Below are 15,472 nucleotides of genomic sequence, written 5' to 3'. Positions count from 1 at the left end.
TTGCTTATCTGCCTTTGTCTCTGCGTATTATCTTATCTCTGCCTCTTGTTTCCTCATCTATGTCTCTCAATCGGGAAAAAATCTCACAAAATATACTGATTAAAAATGGAATGAGTTGTGAAAATACAGTATAGATGAACTCTGAGACTAGGTCAAGATATGTAAACATTTTATAAATGCGTTATAGAGACAGTAACAGATACATAGGTTCGGCATCGGAATATCAGTAAGGGATCAACGTGAAGTATCTGTGCAAATGTCTGCGCTTTGTATAATGCCATAAGTGACAGAACACAGCCAGGAAGAAATAGAAGTGGTCCTACGCGTAAGTGGAGCCCTGCGGGACCCCCATGTTTACCTCTGCCGCAAGACTTCCTAATGACGCCTTAGAACAGCTGACATGTTCTTACTGCTATCTGTCTGTCTGTCTGTCTGTCTGTCTGTCTGTCTGTCTGTCTGTCTGTCTGTCTGTCTGTCTGTCTGTCTGTATGTCTTTCTGTCTGTCTGTCTGTTTGTCTGTCTGTCTGTCTGCCTGCCTGTCAATCATCTACCATCTACTCTCTGTTTATCACTTCATTCTCGTTACATTTTTCTGTCTTTCCTCAACTTCTGGAGCCCACTCTTGCCCTTATTGTAAGCCTGTTTGCTGCTTAGTTTCAGTACATCGCACAGCGGAAGAAAAAAGCCGAATAGTTAATTACTCATTCCAGGTTACCGGTGTTGGCCTGGAAGATTACTTGGGTTGTCCTGCCTGTTTTTCCTAAATATGCTGTACGGGGCAAGATGTCTTGCCCGTGAGCTCATCTCTCTCTCCTGAGTAGGTTGCCTTGCATGTTAGTAGTGGATTAACTCTTCTCAAGAGGTTGATCTGTCTACAGCCACTATATTTACTGTAATGTGCTGGACGACATGCCTGTGTGCGTCATACTAGCTCTTCGCGATAGGTTTTCTGGCCAGTGGGCATCGACCTTGATATCTTGGAAAGGTTATCTTGCCTGTGAGCACTTACCTTGATGTCCTGAAAAAGATATTGTTGACATTGGGTTATTGTCTCTGAGATGTTTTCCTACCTGTTGACACCAACCTAGATATCCTGGAAATGTTGTTCTGTTCAACGTGTACCAAAGACTTGGGCTGAGAGGACTATTAAAATTCCAACTCAACCTCTATTGTCCTTGAAAGGTTATGCTGTCGGAATCGAGAAACTTATCCTAGGAGTATTCTAGGAAGGTTGTACAGTTGTGAGTAGGAAGGACTTGTTGTCCCTAGGAATGTTGAACAATAACTTGTCCTGCCTGTGAGAACAGAAGGGTTTGTCCCGTCAAGGGTGTCCTGGCTGGGAACGCGGGACCTGTTTTCTAGAACCATCTGAAAACCAGCTAGCGGCTGGCATGGCAGGAGGGGGGCGGAGCTAGCAACGCTCCGCCCCCTTCCTCACACTTTCCTAGCCTCGTCACTGCCTTCAACGTCCAGATTTTTTAGAGGAGTTTTGAGTTGGTTGTGTGCCTGTTGTTGATGACCCACTTGTGAGGTCAAAAAGAGGTTAGGAAGAGGTTAGTGCAGGGGTCAAAACTGGTATGGCGTCCTCGACCCTTGCGGAGGTGAAAGTGACCGGGGCTGTGGAGGTGCGCGGCGCACACCACGGCCACCTCCTGCGCATGCGCTGTCACCAGGTATATAAGTATAGGTGGCCCTTGGTCCGAGACCTCAGGAGTGCACCATGATACGTCGAGTTACTACGCCCCTTCTCGCCCTCCGTGAGTGACAACTTCTGCCCTGTTCAAACTCACATTTTCATAAATCGTCCTGCTTGTGGCAAAGTTTGCGGTGGATCTACTGTATAAGCTTACTGAGAACGTTTGGCCGGGCGGTGCAGTGTATGGCGGCGTTGCTCTCGTCTCTCCCGCTCATCTTAACACCGTCCATTTTGGTTATCAACGTTAGTACTTCAGTCTTAACGAGAGCGCAACTTGATTATCGAGTGCCAGGCTTTTTGAGCAAGAGATGTGACTGTCGCTGCGCCTAAAGATTCAAGCTAATTAAATGTCGCAAATAAATCGTGACGTCGCAGCCTAATCTTCAAAATTTCAACATCAGATTCCGCGTGAATCGTCATCTCCCGTTGTGGTTTTTTTAAAATAGCGCAGCTTGTAGTGCCATACCGTGCAGGCTGGTGTTGGTTATGCAACTGAGACGGCGACGTGTGGTAGCGGTAGTGAAAGTGGTGGTGGTGGAGGGTGGGAGCTTAGCGCCTCTGGGGTCTTCCCGCTCCAGCACACACCGCAAGGCACTTGTCACATACCGTGGGCTGGGCTTACCTGCCATACTCTGTGGGCTGTGTATACCTGCCATACTCTGTGGGCTGTGTATACCTACTACACCCTGTGGGCTGTGTATACCTGCCATACTCTGTGGGCTGTGTATACCTACTACACCCTGTGGGCTGGGCTTACCTGCCATACTCTGTGGGCTGTGTATACCTGCCACACTCTGTGGACTGTGTATACCTGCCACACTCTGTGGGCTGTGTATACCTGCCACACCCTGTGGGCTGTGTATACCTGCCACACCCTGTGGGTTGTGTATACCTGCCACACCCTGTGGGCTGTGTATACCTGCCACACCCTGTGGGCTGTGTATACCTACCACACTCTGTGGGCTGTGTATACCTGCCACACCCTGTGGGTTGTGTATACCTGCCACACCCTGTGGGCTGTGTATACCTGCCACACCCTGTGGGCTGTGTATACCTACCACACTCTGTGGGCTGTGTATACCTGCCACACTCTGTGGGCTGTGTATACCTGCCACACTCTGTGGGCTGTGTATACCTGCCACACTCTGTGGGCTGTGTATACCTGCCACACTCTGTGGGCTGTGTATACCTGCCACACTCTGTGGGCTGTGTATACCTGCCACACTCTGTGGGCTGTGTATACCTGCCACACCCTGTGGGCTGTGTATACCTGCCACACTCTGTGGGCTGTGTATACCTGCCACACCCTGTGGGCTGTGTATACCTGCCACACCCTGTGGGCTGTGTATACCTGCCACACCCTGTGGGCTGTCTCAGTGTATCTACCACACTGGATAGACTGTCAACGAACAGATTGGGAATACATTGAAACAAAAATAAACTTCGTAAATGATGCATGTCACTAGCGAATTGCGAGAGCGATCGAGACCACAAGACTTCTATTTCGAGAGACCAGACAACCATACAACACTATTTATTTTCTATTGTCTAGTTCAATGGCGCAAGATTAAATATCACTACTTTCAACACAGTTGAAAATGGGCCTATTCTTGCGCTCGATCGGCTACGTAGTTACGTTGATTCTTAAGTACTTGTGGTAATATAGTATTAAAATTGTTGTCTTATAAGTCAATGGTATTTTAACATTTTCAACAATATCAATATATATATATACAGTAATATATTATAATAATTAGCCAAAATATCTTGCCAAATATTATGCTTCTTGATTGAAAATAAGTACAGTTTTAAACAACACCGAGAGAATATTAGCGCCCCAAGCATCGGTTGTTCTCGATGATAGAGGAAGACTTGAGTGAAAGTAAGTTCACTCCAAGACAGAGTGTGTGTGTATGTGTTAGCTTAGGCCGGCAACAGCTGGGATCAAAGAATTGGTTTACTCCAACTCTGTTGTGAATAGTCAGCCTGGCTTGGTGCCTCCTTTAGATAATTACTTACTGCACAATAAGAAATTGAACAGTCCATTCATCTAGGTTTTAGGAGACTCGAACCTGGGACCCCATGCGTGTGAGATCGAAGTTCTATCGACTGAGCTATTGAGTGGTCTTAATAAGAAATTTGAACAAGAACAATCATTTTTTAAATCGAACGTGCTCGGAAATAGCCCATCCCGCCTGCCACTTTAGAATGTTAATTAAGCGTGCGGTATCAATACTTCGAACGACTTGGTTCCTTCTTTACAGCTTTCTTAAGACGCGACAGTTAGCTTAGTCTCTAAGCTTCTCAGGTTAATCCATTGTATTTGCGCACAGTACCTACACCATTTATGGGCCCTTTAATGCGATAACGAGCAACTAGAATTTATTGAATACGATTACAAGCGCTTGCGTGCAGTAAATGAGATCTCTTACAACGATAACTGAACCCCCTGATCACGATAGCCATTCGTGTGTGTTACACGCTATCCCCTGAATACGTTCAGGGTAGATAAACGACACTAGACGGACTGCCAGGCTGGATAAACAGGCTAGACAGAATGTCTAGCATTTATTTCAGCTAAGCCCTGATGCTAAGAAAATAGTTAGAGGGATAGAAGCCCTAAATCAGAAGATAGTAAATACAGAATATGCGGTCATATTCAATGAGACATGTTTGAAAGAAAACCTGCTGCCAGTATACACCAATATATATATATATATATATATATATATATATATATATATATATATATATATATATATATATATATATATATATATATATATATATATATATATATATATATATATATATATAAAGAACTTTTTTTACCTTTTCATCTTTAACTCAACACCTGTTTGTACCGTTACCGACTGCCAATTAGACCTTCGAGGTTGTTACTTATTGACCAATTTCCGTCGTTAATAGGTGGTTTAACCGCTAGGTTCTTTTATTGGCTGGTTGTTGACGCTTGCTATGCTGCCCACTTTGACGGTGATTCTGTAATTAGTCGAGATATCACGTCATGAAGGGCTTTTTAAGTTTCTAATGGTTGTTAAAATTGTTAAGAAGAGTTGTATATAACCAGTTGCACTATTATTGGTCTCCCTTATCTTGAGGTTATCTTGAGGTTATCTTGAGATGATTTCGGGGCTTTTTAGTGTCCTCGATCAGGCTTCCACCCCCAGGAAGCAGCCCGTGACAGCTGACTAACACCCAGGTACCTATTTTACTGCTAGGTAACAGGGGCATAGGGTGAAAGAAACTCTGCCCATTGTTTCTCGCCGGCGCCTGGGATCGAACCCAGGACCACAGGATCACAAGTCCAGCGTGCTGTCCGCTCGGCCGACCGGCTCCCGTAAACTTAGGTGCTTACTATGTAGTCCTATTGTTCCTTTCTCGTTTGATTCTTCATCATCATCATTCTGATATTGTTAACGTTACTTATATTTGTCTTTCTGTCTTTCCTCTTCTGTCCTCTCGACTCCTCGTTTCTTTTCTCTATTCTTCCCAGTGTACTTTCTTACCCTATTAATCTTCCCTTCGCCCTTAACGGTCTGTTCTTTCTCACTTTGAGTTATAGATTGTGGCCGCCAGCGACGATTAGTTTATTGTGCACCTCATACTCTACCTTCCCTTCTTTTCCATCAAGCACACATTCCTTTCCCGTTAACTCGTACCCAACGCCCCAGCTCTGCCATTTATCCTCTCGAACTATTAATTATTCCTTTCTTACATTTGTTTCTATTTTATAAAAGCTTATTTCTTTCCTGTTTTTTTCTATTTATCTCACCGTCATATAACCCTTTCTTCCCTCAACTCTCCCTTTTCCACTACCTTTCTTCCATTCTAAAACACCTTTCCCTCTACCTTTAACTTTCTCCTTTCAACGCTGTATTTTACCCCCCTTGTTTTCTTGCACTCCCTCCCTTCATATTCCTTCTATCCTCCCCTGTTCCCCTTCCCTCTTATCCTTTTCTCCCATTATTCCTAATCCTATTTTACACTCTCTTCCCTCTGCCTCCCTTCCTCTATTCTGTCTCCCTCCCTCCCTCCCGCTTGGCACATTACCCCCTTTCCCTTTGTACCCTCCCTCCCCCATAACCTCCCCCTCCTTTCTCCTGACATTCCCTCGTCCACCCCTCTCTCGCTCTTACCTTTCCCTTCCTCTACTTTCTCCATTCGTACCTTTCCTTGTTCCTTTACCCTTAACGTTCCTGTGTTCCTTTTTTGTGCGACCCAGGCATGATGTTCCGTCACCCCCCTGGTGTTCCGTCACCTCTGGTGTTCCTATTCGTCACCTTAAAACATCATCCTTGTAATTGCCCGTTCCATGACTCTGAGGAATCATGGAACGTCCCAGATACCTCTGTCCCAGATACCTTCCCTGGGCCCCCCTATCCTGTCTCTCCAGCTACCCTGCCTCTGTCCCTATGTTCGTTCTGCTCCTATTCCCTTCCCAGCACAATATTCCTTGCTCCTCCCTTTCCCTACCCTTCTGCCCTAATACCCTCCAGGGGATCACCATTCCAGCCCCTTTACACACCCAATCCTTGCCCCCTACTTCTCTATCGCCCATTTCCATTCCCATCCGGTCCTCCCCATTTCTCTCTCCTACTCTGCCGACTGCTGCCTTCCTTTTCTTCTCCTTCATTTGCTCATCCCTTTCTCTCACAAGGGTTATTTTGTCCCTACTCTGCCTATTTCTTGACTTTGTTATGCTACTTAATGCCTTTCTCTACCCATTTCTCCATCACTTCCTCCCTGACCGTCTAATCTCTTCAGGGCATATTTATCCCTCTTTACCAATTCATACCTGTCTCTCCTCCCTTTCCCTCCTCCATTCCCTTTCTAATACTTCTTCGTCTATCAATTTGTCGTTCACTGCATCTCCATTCCCATCACCACTTTGTTCCTGGTCTCTTCCGTGTACTTTGTTTCTATACTTTCTCGTCCCTTTCTATTCCCTGTCCTCTGGCACTCCTCTTTCCCTTCCCTCCCGCCTTTCCCTTCCCCTTGCTTTCCTAGTTCATCCACACTACCTAAAATTCTTCTCCGTTCTTCATTTTTACTCCTTTCTGGGGCCTCCCTTCCCAGCTCCTCGCTGGGAGTATGGAAAGTGCTGCCGTATACCTGCTGAAGCGTGATCACGTTTCACTTTCTTCCCCAGCATCTAAATCGCACATGTGCCCCCCCTCCCCCCTCCCTTGATACCTTTCTCCTGGCCTCCCTCGCCTTTCTCTCTCTCGTTCCTGGCATCCCATTTCATCCGTTCTCCCTCCCTCCCTCTTCATCTAATCCCATCCCGCCCCCCTTCCCCCTCATCCATCTCACTCTGAAGCCATCACTTTCTCTGATGCGAGCCAAGATGAGCCACATCTTGCTTTCAGATCCAAGATCTGAAAGCTTCTTTGTATAGTTTTCTGGAACATTTTCAGGTTTTGCATATGCGGCAGACATGATTTTACCACTGCGCTCTTCCGGCGTCAGAATTACGTCTTGTGGTAACCCACAAAGTCTTTCTCCGTCACTGTGGCGAGGACTTGTGTTCATGCATTGTGCTCGTTCACACTGTTCATCAAAGCACAGTTCCGATCTTTAAAAGTTTGTATTGCTATGACACAAGCAATATTACCAAAGAGAATAACGCCTGTTACGAAATCTTCCATCTCCATGCCGTCGACGGCCCCGATAACGGGCCGTTGAATCACAGGCGCATATTAACGGGCCGTTGAATCACAGGCGCATATTAACCCACACAACCAGTACCTTAAATATTAGTTTTCATCGCGAACATACCATTATGCTTATAAAAAAATGGCCATGTCTTGACCAGTGTTTGCTATTGTTTCTCCATGTTAGAAACTTGCCTTTACAGTCTGAAACAAAAAACTGAACACGCTGCATCTGGCTGTATTTGTGTTGGTGGAGGCGGAGAAAGCGGGAGAGAAATTCCTTGGACTGTTGCCATCTCCGTACTTTCGATCCAATAGAAACCTAATGGAGGTGGTGCTTTCGTAGTCACTTAAGAGGTGATGTTGAAGAGTCACAGTGAGAGAGTATCGTAGCCTCGCCTGAGACTATGTAGGGTTATACGAGTCTCACACACGCACACACATACCTAACATCCTGATTATATATATGTGTGTCTCTTTGTGTGTATGTGTGTTCATGTCGAAAAATTCATTATTCTCTATCCCTCTCTCTCTCTATCCCTTTCTCCTCTCTCTCTCTGTCTATCCCTTTCTCCCTCTCTCGTCCACTGCACCAACTTAAACCTGAAACCTGAGAGTGAAAGGAAATTCACCTCGCGTCGTGTCCGGCTGCAAAGAAAAAATATATATATATAAAGGTTTTGTAATCTAACCAAACTTGTTCTTGACACACTTGATGTGGGAGCGAATGATTGTTCACTTGTGACTCACTCTTGTATTAGTAGTCTTACAGCCCCTCCCCTGCTGCTGTCCACACACACACACACATACACACATACACACATACACACATACACACACACACACACATACACACATACACACATACACACACACACACACACACACACATCTGTGTGTGTGTGTTGATCTGTTGAATCTGTACACCTGTTGATGAATCTGTACACCTGTTGATTGACGGTTGAGAGGCGGGACCAAAGAGCCAGAGCTCAACCCCCGCAAACACAACTAGGTGAGTACAACTAGGTGAGTACACACACACACACACACACACACACACACACACACACACACACACACACACACACACACACACACACACACACATACACACATACACATATTCTTCACCAAAATCAGTCTTTGAAAATGTGAGAAGTCTTGCGAAACGCTTCTAAGCATCAGACCATAAATAACAAAAAATGCAAAAAATGAGCCTTGGAGAGTTAATTTGTCCAATTACCCTCCGACAGTGAAGCAAAACGTAAGAAATAGTGAGAAGATTCGTATTAGAATGATTAATCTTACCCCTTTATATTATGTATGAGTATTATATATGTGATTCGATAAAAGATCATGTTGTAAGATAATAATGTGTGCTTGTGTTGACAGTTCTGGCAGGATGGGCGGCCGCGCAGATCTCAGACATGGACCCAGAACTGTACTGCAGTCGCCGGGATGACGAATATTTCAGGAAAGATTTTGGTGACCCAGTGGAAAACAACCTTAAGGTAAGTTGTGGATCTATACCAGTAATTGTTAAATTAATTGATCTTCTATATCTTCAGTATCACGTTCAACATTTCCCCCTTTTTTAATATATATATATATATATCCGCTGTTAACACTTTCGTCATTTTATGCTTATGAAAATATAGCCAACCAAATTTAACTAATTCGATTGCCTTGGATTCCACAGTACAGATCCAATTGCGGTGTGTACTATCGCTGTGTGCCAGCCCCAGCCGGCAAGAGGTCCATTAGTGCCTCTCAGTGCCAGAGTGAACTCTTCTTCGATGTTCAGCAACAGATCTGCGAGCGCAAGTCTAAGGTCCTGAACTGTGACCAAATTGACAGTAAGTAGTGGCATTCTCAGAACGTGTTGGGAGAGGGAGAGAGAGAGAGAGAGAGAGAGAGAGAGAGAGAGAGAGAGAGAGAGAGAGAGAGAGAGAGAGAGAGAGAGAGAGAGCGGTTAGTTCTTAGACTGCATTTCTAACCCTCTGTTGCCTGAACTATCTTTCCCCTGATAGTTCCCTTCTTCTCAAAGTAATAATAATAAAAATAATAATAATAATAATACTGCATATATTTCTCACACATAATTTGTTTCCGTCTCAGCTGGTAATTCGCAAACCATGAATTGCGAATCCGAAACGCTGTTAGCTTGGCCGTGTGTGTGTGTGTGTGTGTGTGTGTGTGTGTGTGTGTGTGTGTGTGTGTGTGTGTGTGTGTGTGTGTGTGTGTGTGTGTGTGTGTGTGTGTGTGTGTGCAGTGTGTGTGTGTGTGTGTGTGTGTGTGTGTGTGTGTGTGTGTGTGTGTATGTGTGTGTGTGTGTGTGTGTGTGTGTGTGTGTGTGTGTGTGTGTGTGTATGTGTGTGTGTGTGTGTGTGTGTGTGTGTGTGTGTGTGTGTGTGTGTGTGTGTGTGTAGTAACAATATAATACATTTATCAAAAATACACTTCATGTTCCTGCATCTGTCACGTTCTGATGATGGTTGGTGTTGCCTTACAGAGAGCCATCCACCACAGCCCGTGTGGCCCCTATCAGAGGGCGAGGAATCCCAGTGTAAAGAAGACGAGATCATGTGTGGCTCTGGAGAGTGCCTCCCCCGGCACCGGTTCTGTGATGACACCCCGGACTGTGCCGACGGCTCTGACGAGAATATCTGCGGTAAGTTACCAGTTAGCTGTCCTAAACACGCTATTCAGCTTTCAAATTACCTGTTTCAGAACATTGTGTATGTTATATTTGTTTAAACATAACGTTTTGCTAAGTCCTTCTTAGATCTAGTTTAGCGACAACCGGGTCATCGTGATTAATTAAGTCTGGGTATAGGGGCTTGTAGGATAGTTATAACTGTACAATAGGATTCAGTACAGAATCCTTTGGGGTATTCTGAATATCTACATTGCTCGTGTTGGACTACCTTCGTTAGTCAATGGTTATAATCCACTCGCCTCTCTTCTGGCAAATATTATTGATATTTTAAAGTCTTGGCCCGAATAAATGGATTAGTTCCACCGAGAGGTGGTTGCAACCATTACCTTCTAGGGCATTTGTAAGTTTGCTCTGGTTGGTCAACTATAATGTGAGTTTAAGGCAAGTAAATGGTATGATTCGGCAAAGGGCGGGACGCGGGACATACTACTCTTGGTGTTGATCAGACCGCACACTAGAAAGTGAAGGGACGACGACGTTTCGGTCCGTCCTGGACCATTCTCAAGTCAAGTGTCTTGAGAAGTGACACAATCGACTTGAGAATGGTCCAGGACGAACCGAAACGTCGTCGTCCCTTCACATTCTAGTGTGTGGTTTAGTCAACATATTTCAGTCACGTTATTGTGACTCCTCGCCTACTACTCTGGTCTCTGTAAAGCTAGAGTGAATTGTTCTTGGACGAGCGAGGATAATCCATATATTACGAGACGATAACCTATGTAGTTCTGTGTTCCAAGCTTTCTATATCGGTAGTTCTTCGAATGTTACGTTAGGAAAATGTTAGTTTTATTCCCCTTGTTAAGTCAAGGTACCTGATTAACTAGAGTTTAATTTAACCTTTTTAATGTGACAATTCCTTTGCATAGAGGATTAACCTCATAAGGAGATGCATGTATCAATAACACTTCACGTATTTAACTACAAATTTAACATTTCAGTAAACCTCTAATCTTATAGTCATCTAATTTTAAATTTGTCTCTAACCCGGCAGTTCCTGACACGGATCCCAACCGGGCTGACGTGTGTGATCCACGCACGTGTATCTGGTCTTCTGGCTGCTTCTGCTCCGTCGACGGAACTCGCATCCCCGGGGACCTGACCGTCGAACAGACGCCCCAGATGATCACCATCACCTTCACAGGCGCCATCAACGAACGTAACTTCCGCATCTTCCAAGATATATTCAAGGATACCACCAAGCAGAAGGGCAACGACTGTACCCCCAAGGGCACCTTCTTCCTCTCCCATGCCTTCACCAACTACTCCGCCGTGCAGGAGCTCCACCGTATGGGCCACGAGATCGGTGTCAGCTCCATCACTAACAATGACAACCCCGATTACTGGAGCAAACTTTCCGCTCAAGAATACGAGTCTGAAATGGATGGAGCTCGTCTCATCATTGAAAAATTCGCTAATATTACAGCCAATGAGGTTTTGGGCGTTCGTGTTCCCAAGCAGCGAGTTGGTGGAAACAAGCAGTTCCGCATGATGGTTGACTGGGGTTTCCTGTATGATTCGTCCATTTCTGCCCCTATGGGACGTCTGCCACTCTGGCCTTATACCCTCATGCACCGTATGCCCCACAAGTGTTTGGGTAACGACCAGAATTGCCCCTCCCAGAACTTCACCGTGTGGGAGATGGTGGTGAATGAGCTGGATCGTCGTGACGACCCACAGTTCGACGAGAAACTGACTGGTTGCCACTTTGTGGACCAGTGTGCCAACCTTCAGTCCCCAGAACAGTTCCGCGCCTTCCTTGACAACAACCTCGCCCGTCACTATAGGACCAACCGCGCGCCTCTTGGTCTCCACTTCACATCCGGTTACTTCGAGACTCGTCGTGACTTCTTGAGAGAGTTTGTGAAGTGGGTGAGGGATACCGCCCTGAGCGGAGACTATTTCTTCGTCACAATGCAGCAGGTCATCAACTGGATGGAAGCCCCAACTGAGCTGACAGCAATAAACAACTTCCAGGAATGGAAGGGAAAATGCGAGGTGAAGGGACAGCCATACTGCTCTTTGCCCAACCCTTGCGCTAGGAAGGTTCCACGCATCTTCCCCAACGAAGAGGAAATGTTCCTGTACACTTGCATGGAGTGCCCTCCCACCTATCCCTGGCTGGGAGATCCCCACGGGAACGGTTTCCTCGATATCGGGGATTTCTAAACTCTCCCACATATTGTTCCTATATTCTTAAGTCCTTACAAATTATTCACTCCCCAGTAATGCCAAGAATCCACTCAAAACACATCATAATTATCGTTCTGTCTTTGTTTCCATGGCCTTTGTGCAATCGCCATAATTAGCTGTTGGCGTTTGGATATATAAGCCTACTAAATCACTGTTATAAGAGTCTCGCGGCTGTTCCTGAGACATCTCGACGTATCAATCTTCCAGACTTCTCACCTACTCAGTAAACTTTCGGGGTGACGTAATATAGGCAAAGTGAACCGGTACAAGGGAGATCCAAATGCTCTATTATGATTGGGTATTTTGTTTACCCCCAGGCATCACTTGTAGGTATCAATCCTGGCCACTTTTTCCCAAGTGCCGTGTCTAGACGCCGTGTTCCCAGTACCAAAGGTGCCGTGTCTAGACGCCGTGTTCCCAGTACCAGAGGTGCCGTGTTCAGGCGCCATGTTCCCAGTACCAGAGGTGCCGCGTCTAGACGCCGTGTTCCCAGTACCAGAGGTGCCGTGTTCAGGCGCCATGTTCCCAGTACCAGAGGTGCCGCGTCTAGACGCCGTGTTCCCAGTACCCAGGACGTTGTGTGTGTGTGTCTATGTGTGTGTAGGCTAGGCCCCAGCGTTAGCCCCGGTGCTACGGGGGCTGTGTGCAAGGGAGCCCCCAACCTGCATTACGCAGTATATGTGATCTACTGCAGCTTGTTGTACACACGACTATCGCTGTTGTATTATAGTGTACAGTTATTTTTTGTTATTCGTTTAAAGTATTTCCAATTAAATAAACACATATGAATGGACGTTTGATTTCAAACTTTATCCTTGTATGAAAATAGAAGTATATCCTCATAAAACTATAATGAGGAGGTCAAATTTGAATTAGAGTAGCCTAATATCTCAGTAAAATCGTATGCTCCTCTCCTCTGATCCAAAAGGAATATTTACGAAAAAAAAAATTTGATAAGCTATTTGTGTAGAATTTATAAATAGCAATCTAAATCCATAGCAATCTATAAATATTATAAACTGAATGTGTATCTAGAATTTATAAATAGCAATCTAAATCCATAGCAATCTATAAATATTATAAACTGAATGTGTATCTAGAATTTATAAATAGCAATCTAAATCCATAGCAATCTATAAATATTATAAACTGAATGTGTATCTATAACAGTATTAATATTGTGTTTAATATAATCTAAACACACATACTGGCAATACAGTACACCATATTTTGATGCCATGATTTAAAACGGATAAATTAAGGGGGAACTATGAAAGGTAGCGGCGCATCAAAAATCGTTTTATTTATTTATTTTTTATTTATTTATGCATATACAAGAATGTACATAAGGAATGTGAGGATACAAATATGGTAATTACAGTCTTGTAAAGCCACTAGCATGCGCAGCGTTTCGGGCAGCTTTTCGGGTTTTCTATGAATGGGTCAGTTAAAGTCAGGCTGTTGTTGTTGTTATAGATTCAGCTACTTGGAACAAAATGTTCCAAGTAGCACGGGCTATGGTGAGCCCGTAGCCCGACTTACCTAGCACAGGAGCGGGGCTGTAAATGTTAAGTTAGGCTACTTGAACAGTGAGTGCATCGCATTTTGACGTATAATTTACCTAAGGTCAAAAATTAATGTACTACAAATAGCGACTCGCAAAATTGACGCGATGTCCCGACCCTAACCTACCAGAGGACTTACGATTCTATTCGTGGGTGCCTCGTCAAAGACCGGGCCGCGAGGACGTTAAGCCACGAAAGCATCGCAAGACGGGTCCTCGCCCCCCCCCCCCTCGGGTAGGTTAGGTTCGGGCAATTTAGTACAACAGTTATGTGACGTTTCTGACGTCACATAACGTCAGAACGGTGAGGACAGGTTGTGAGGGTTGTAGTAACTTGTTCGTTGTAGCAGTTCTAGAGGACGGGCTGTATAGAGGCAGCCCCTACAACATCGACTTGAGAATGGTCCAGGACGGACCGAAACGTCGTCATCCCTTCACCTTCTAGTGTGTGGTCTGGTCAACCTACAACATTAACCGTTTAGCATGCAAAACAAAAATTGGGTTAAAGTGTGATAGCTTTTGTGCTAATATTTTTAATTGAGGTAAACTTAGAAGGGAATGAAAAACAGATTTACATTTACACCCACAACGAAAAGTTCTTCTTGGTAACCTAACTTAAATATACTCACAAGAAACCTTTACCTTACCAAGGTAAAACTACGTCTAATTATATTATATTTATATACTTAATAACATTATACTTAATGCATACAGAATGTTGTTGTTGCTTGTTGTTTAAGATTCGCTACTTGAAACAAAATGTTCCAAGTAGCACGGGCTATGGTGAGCCCGTAGTGGACGTCCCTGGCACAGGAGCGGGGCTGTAACTCCCCGGCATACAGAAAATCACACTGACGTGATATATATCAATGGTGAATTCATCTCACAGGTGAAGCGAATCCATGACCAAGACACTTCCAGCCACATACTCTATCACTGTACCATCACTGACTTGATTAAATGTTATACAATCGGATTTCTACTGAAATCACAGGAAGGCCTCCATATACTTCCTGAGATTTCAATTTACGATGTATTATTGATGAGAATGTGACATATGGAATTCAAAAACTATTTGAGTGTGCCGGCGAATTCCATTTACATACAACCAAATTCTTCAAAGAAACGTTTTCACCATACCCTTTTTATATTTTAAACCAACGATTTACATTATAATAAAGTTATAACTTGAGAATAATCTGTTTACGACAAAGGTTCATTTGCCAGTTTACATACAGATTATTACTGGAACCGTTATATGCTTTCAGACCATCGTATATATCTAGATAACTATCCAGGTGGTTTTAAGGTGAATGTGGTTTCTCATGGTATTGGATTTGGTCTGAGGATGGGCTCTAATGTAAGGCCAATTACCCAAATTATATATTTTAGAACTCTCAAAATTAATCAGCTTGGGGAAAAATTACCTCAGGTGAAATTTTGAAGGAAATTCAATGTCTCGAGAATTTACCCTGGCTTGAATACAAAATTCAATGCATGTATAATTTCCCTATATATTAACAACATTAACAATATTACCTTGCAGAAAATTTATAAAGAAAAGGACCTTGGAGTCAGAATCCATCATTCACAGAAACTTGCAAAAGTGGGAGCGGCAGTAAAAAAAA

At 44.3% G+C, this 15,472-nt stretch overlaps 1 protein-coding gene and 1 long non-coding RNA gene across 3 annotated transcripts in view; one reads left to right on the top strand and one right to left on the bottom strand.

Moving 5' to 3' along the window:
- Window positions 1-15,472, bottom strand: part of LOC138354890 (uncharacterized) — a 273,297-nt gene that overhangs the window by 243,230 nt on the left and 14,595 nt on the right. Inside the window, exon 3 of one of the 2 annotated variants that reach the window (XR_011223704.1) lies at window positions 13,595-14,306. The exons of the other annotated variant lie outside the window; for it this stretch is intronic. This is a non-coding gene — a long non-coding RNA (uncharacterized lncRNA). Of the gene's footprint in view, window positions 1-13,594; window positions 14,307-15,472 lie in introns of those variants that run through there. 2 annotated transcript variants of the gene reach the window in all.
- LOC123771063 (chitin deacetylase 1) lies at window positions 1,635-13,069 on the top strand. The gene is made up of 5 exons (XM_045763356.2): window positions 1,635-1,757; window positions 8,764-8,882; window positions 9,071-9,227; window positions 9,884-10,042; window positions 11,082-13,069. Exons 1-5 carry the CDS (start codon window positions 1,721-1,723, stop codon window positions 12,254-12,256), a joined length of 1,647 nt encoding a protein of 548 aa, XP_045619312.1. The 5' UTR covers window positions 1,635-1,720; the 3' UTR covers window positions 12,257-13,069.

This window comes from Procambarus clarkii, chromosome 65, assembly GCF_040958095.1.
Source record: "Procambarus clarkii isolate CNS0578487 chromosome 65, FALCON_Pclarkii_2.0, whole genome shotgun sequence".
Taxonomy (NCBI): domain Eukaryota; kingdom Metazoa; phylum Arthropoda; class Malacostraca; order Decapoda; family Cambaridae; genus Procambarus; species Procambarus clarkii.
This window is presented reverse-complemented; position numbering and strand designations above follow the sequence as displayed.

Bases quoted from the DNA above. Each gene is read 5' to 3' on its own strand.
- LOC123771063 (XM_045763356.2), top strand. From the start codon at position 1,721: ATGATACGTCGAGTTACTACGCCCCTTCTCGCCCTCC. The intron at 9,228-9,883 runs GTAAGTAGTGGC...GTTGCCTTACAG, and splicing joins GAACTGTGACCAAATTGACA to AGAGCCATCCACCACAGCCC. The intron at 10,043-11,081 runs GTAAGTTACCAG...CTAACCCGGCAG, and splicing joins CTCTGACGAGAATATCTGCG to TTCCTGACACGGATCCCAAC.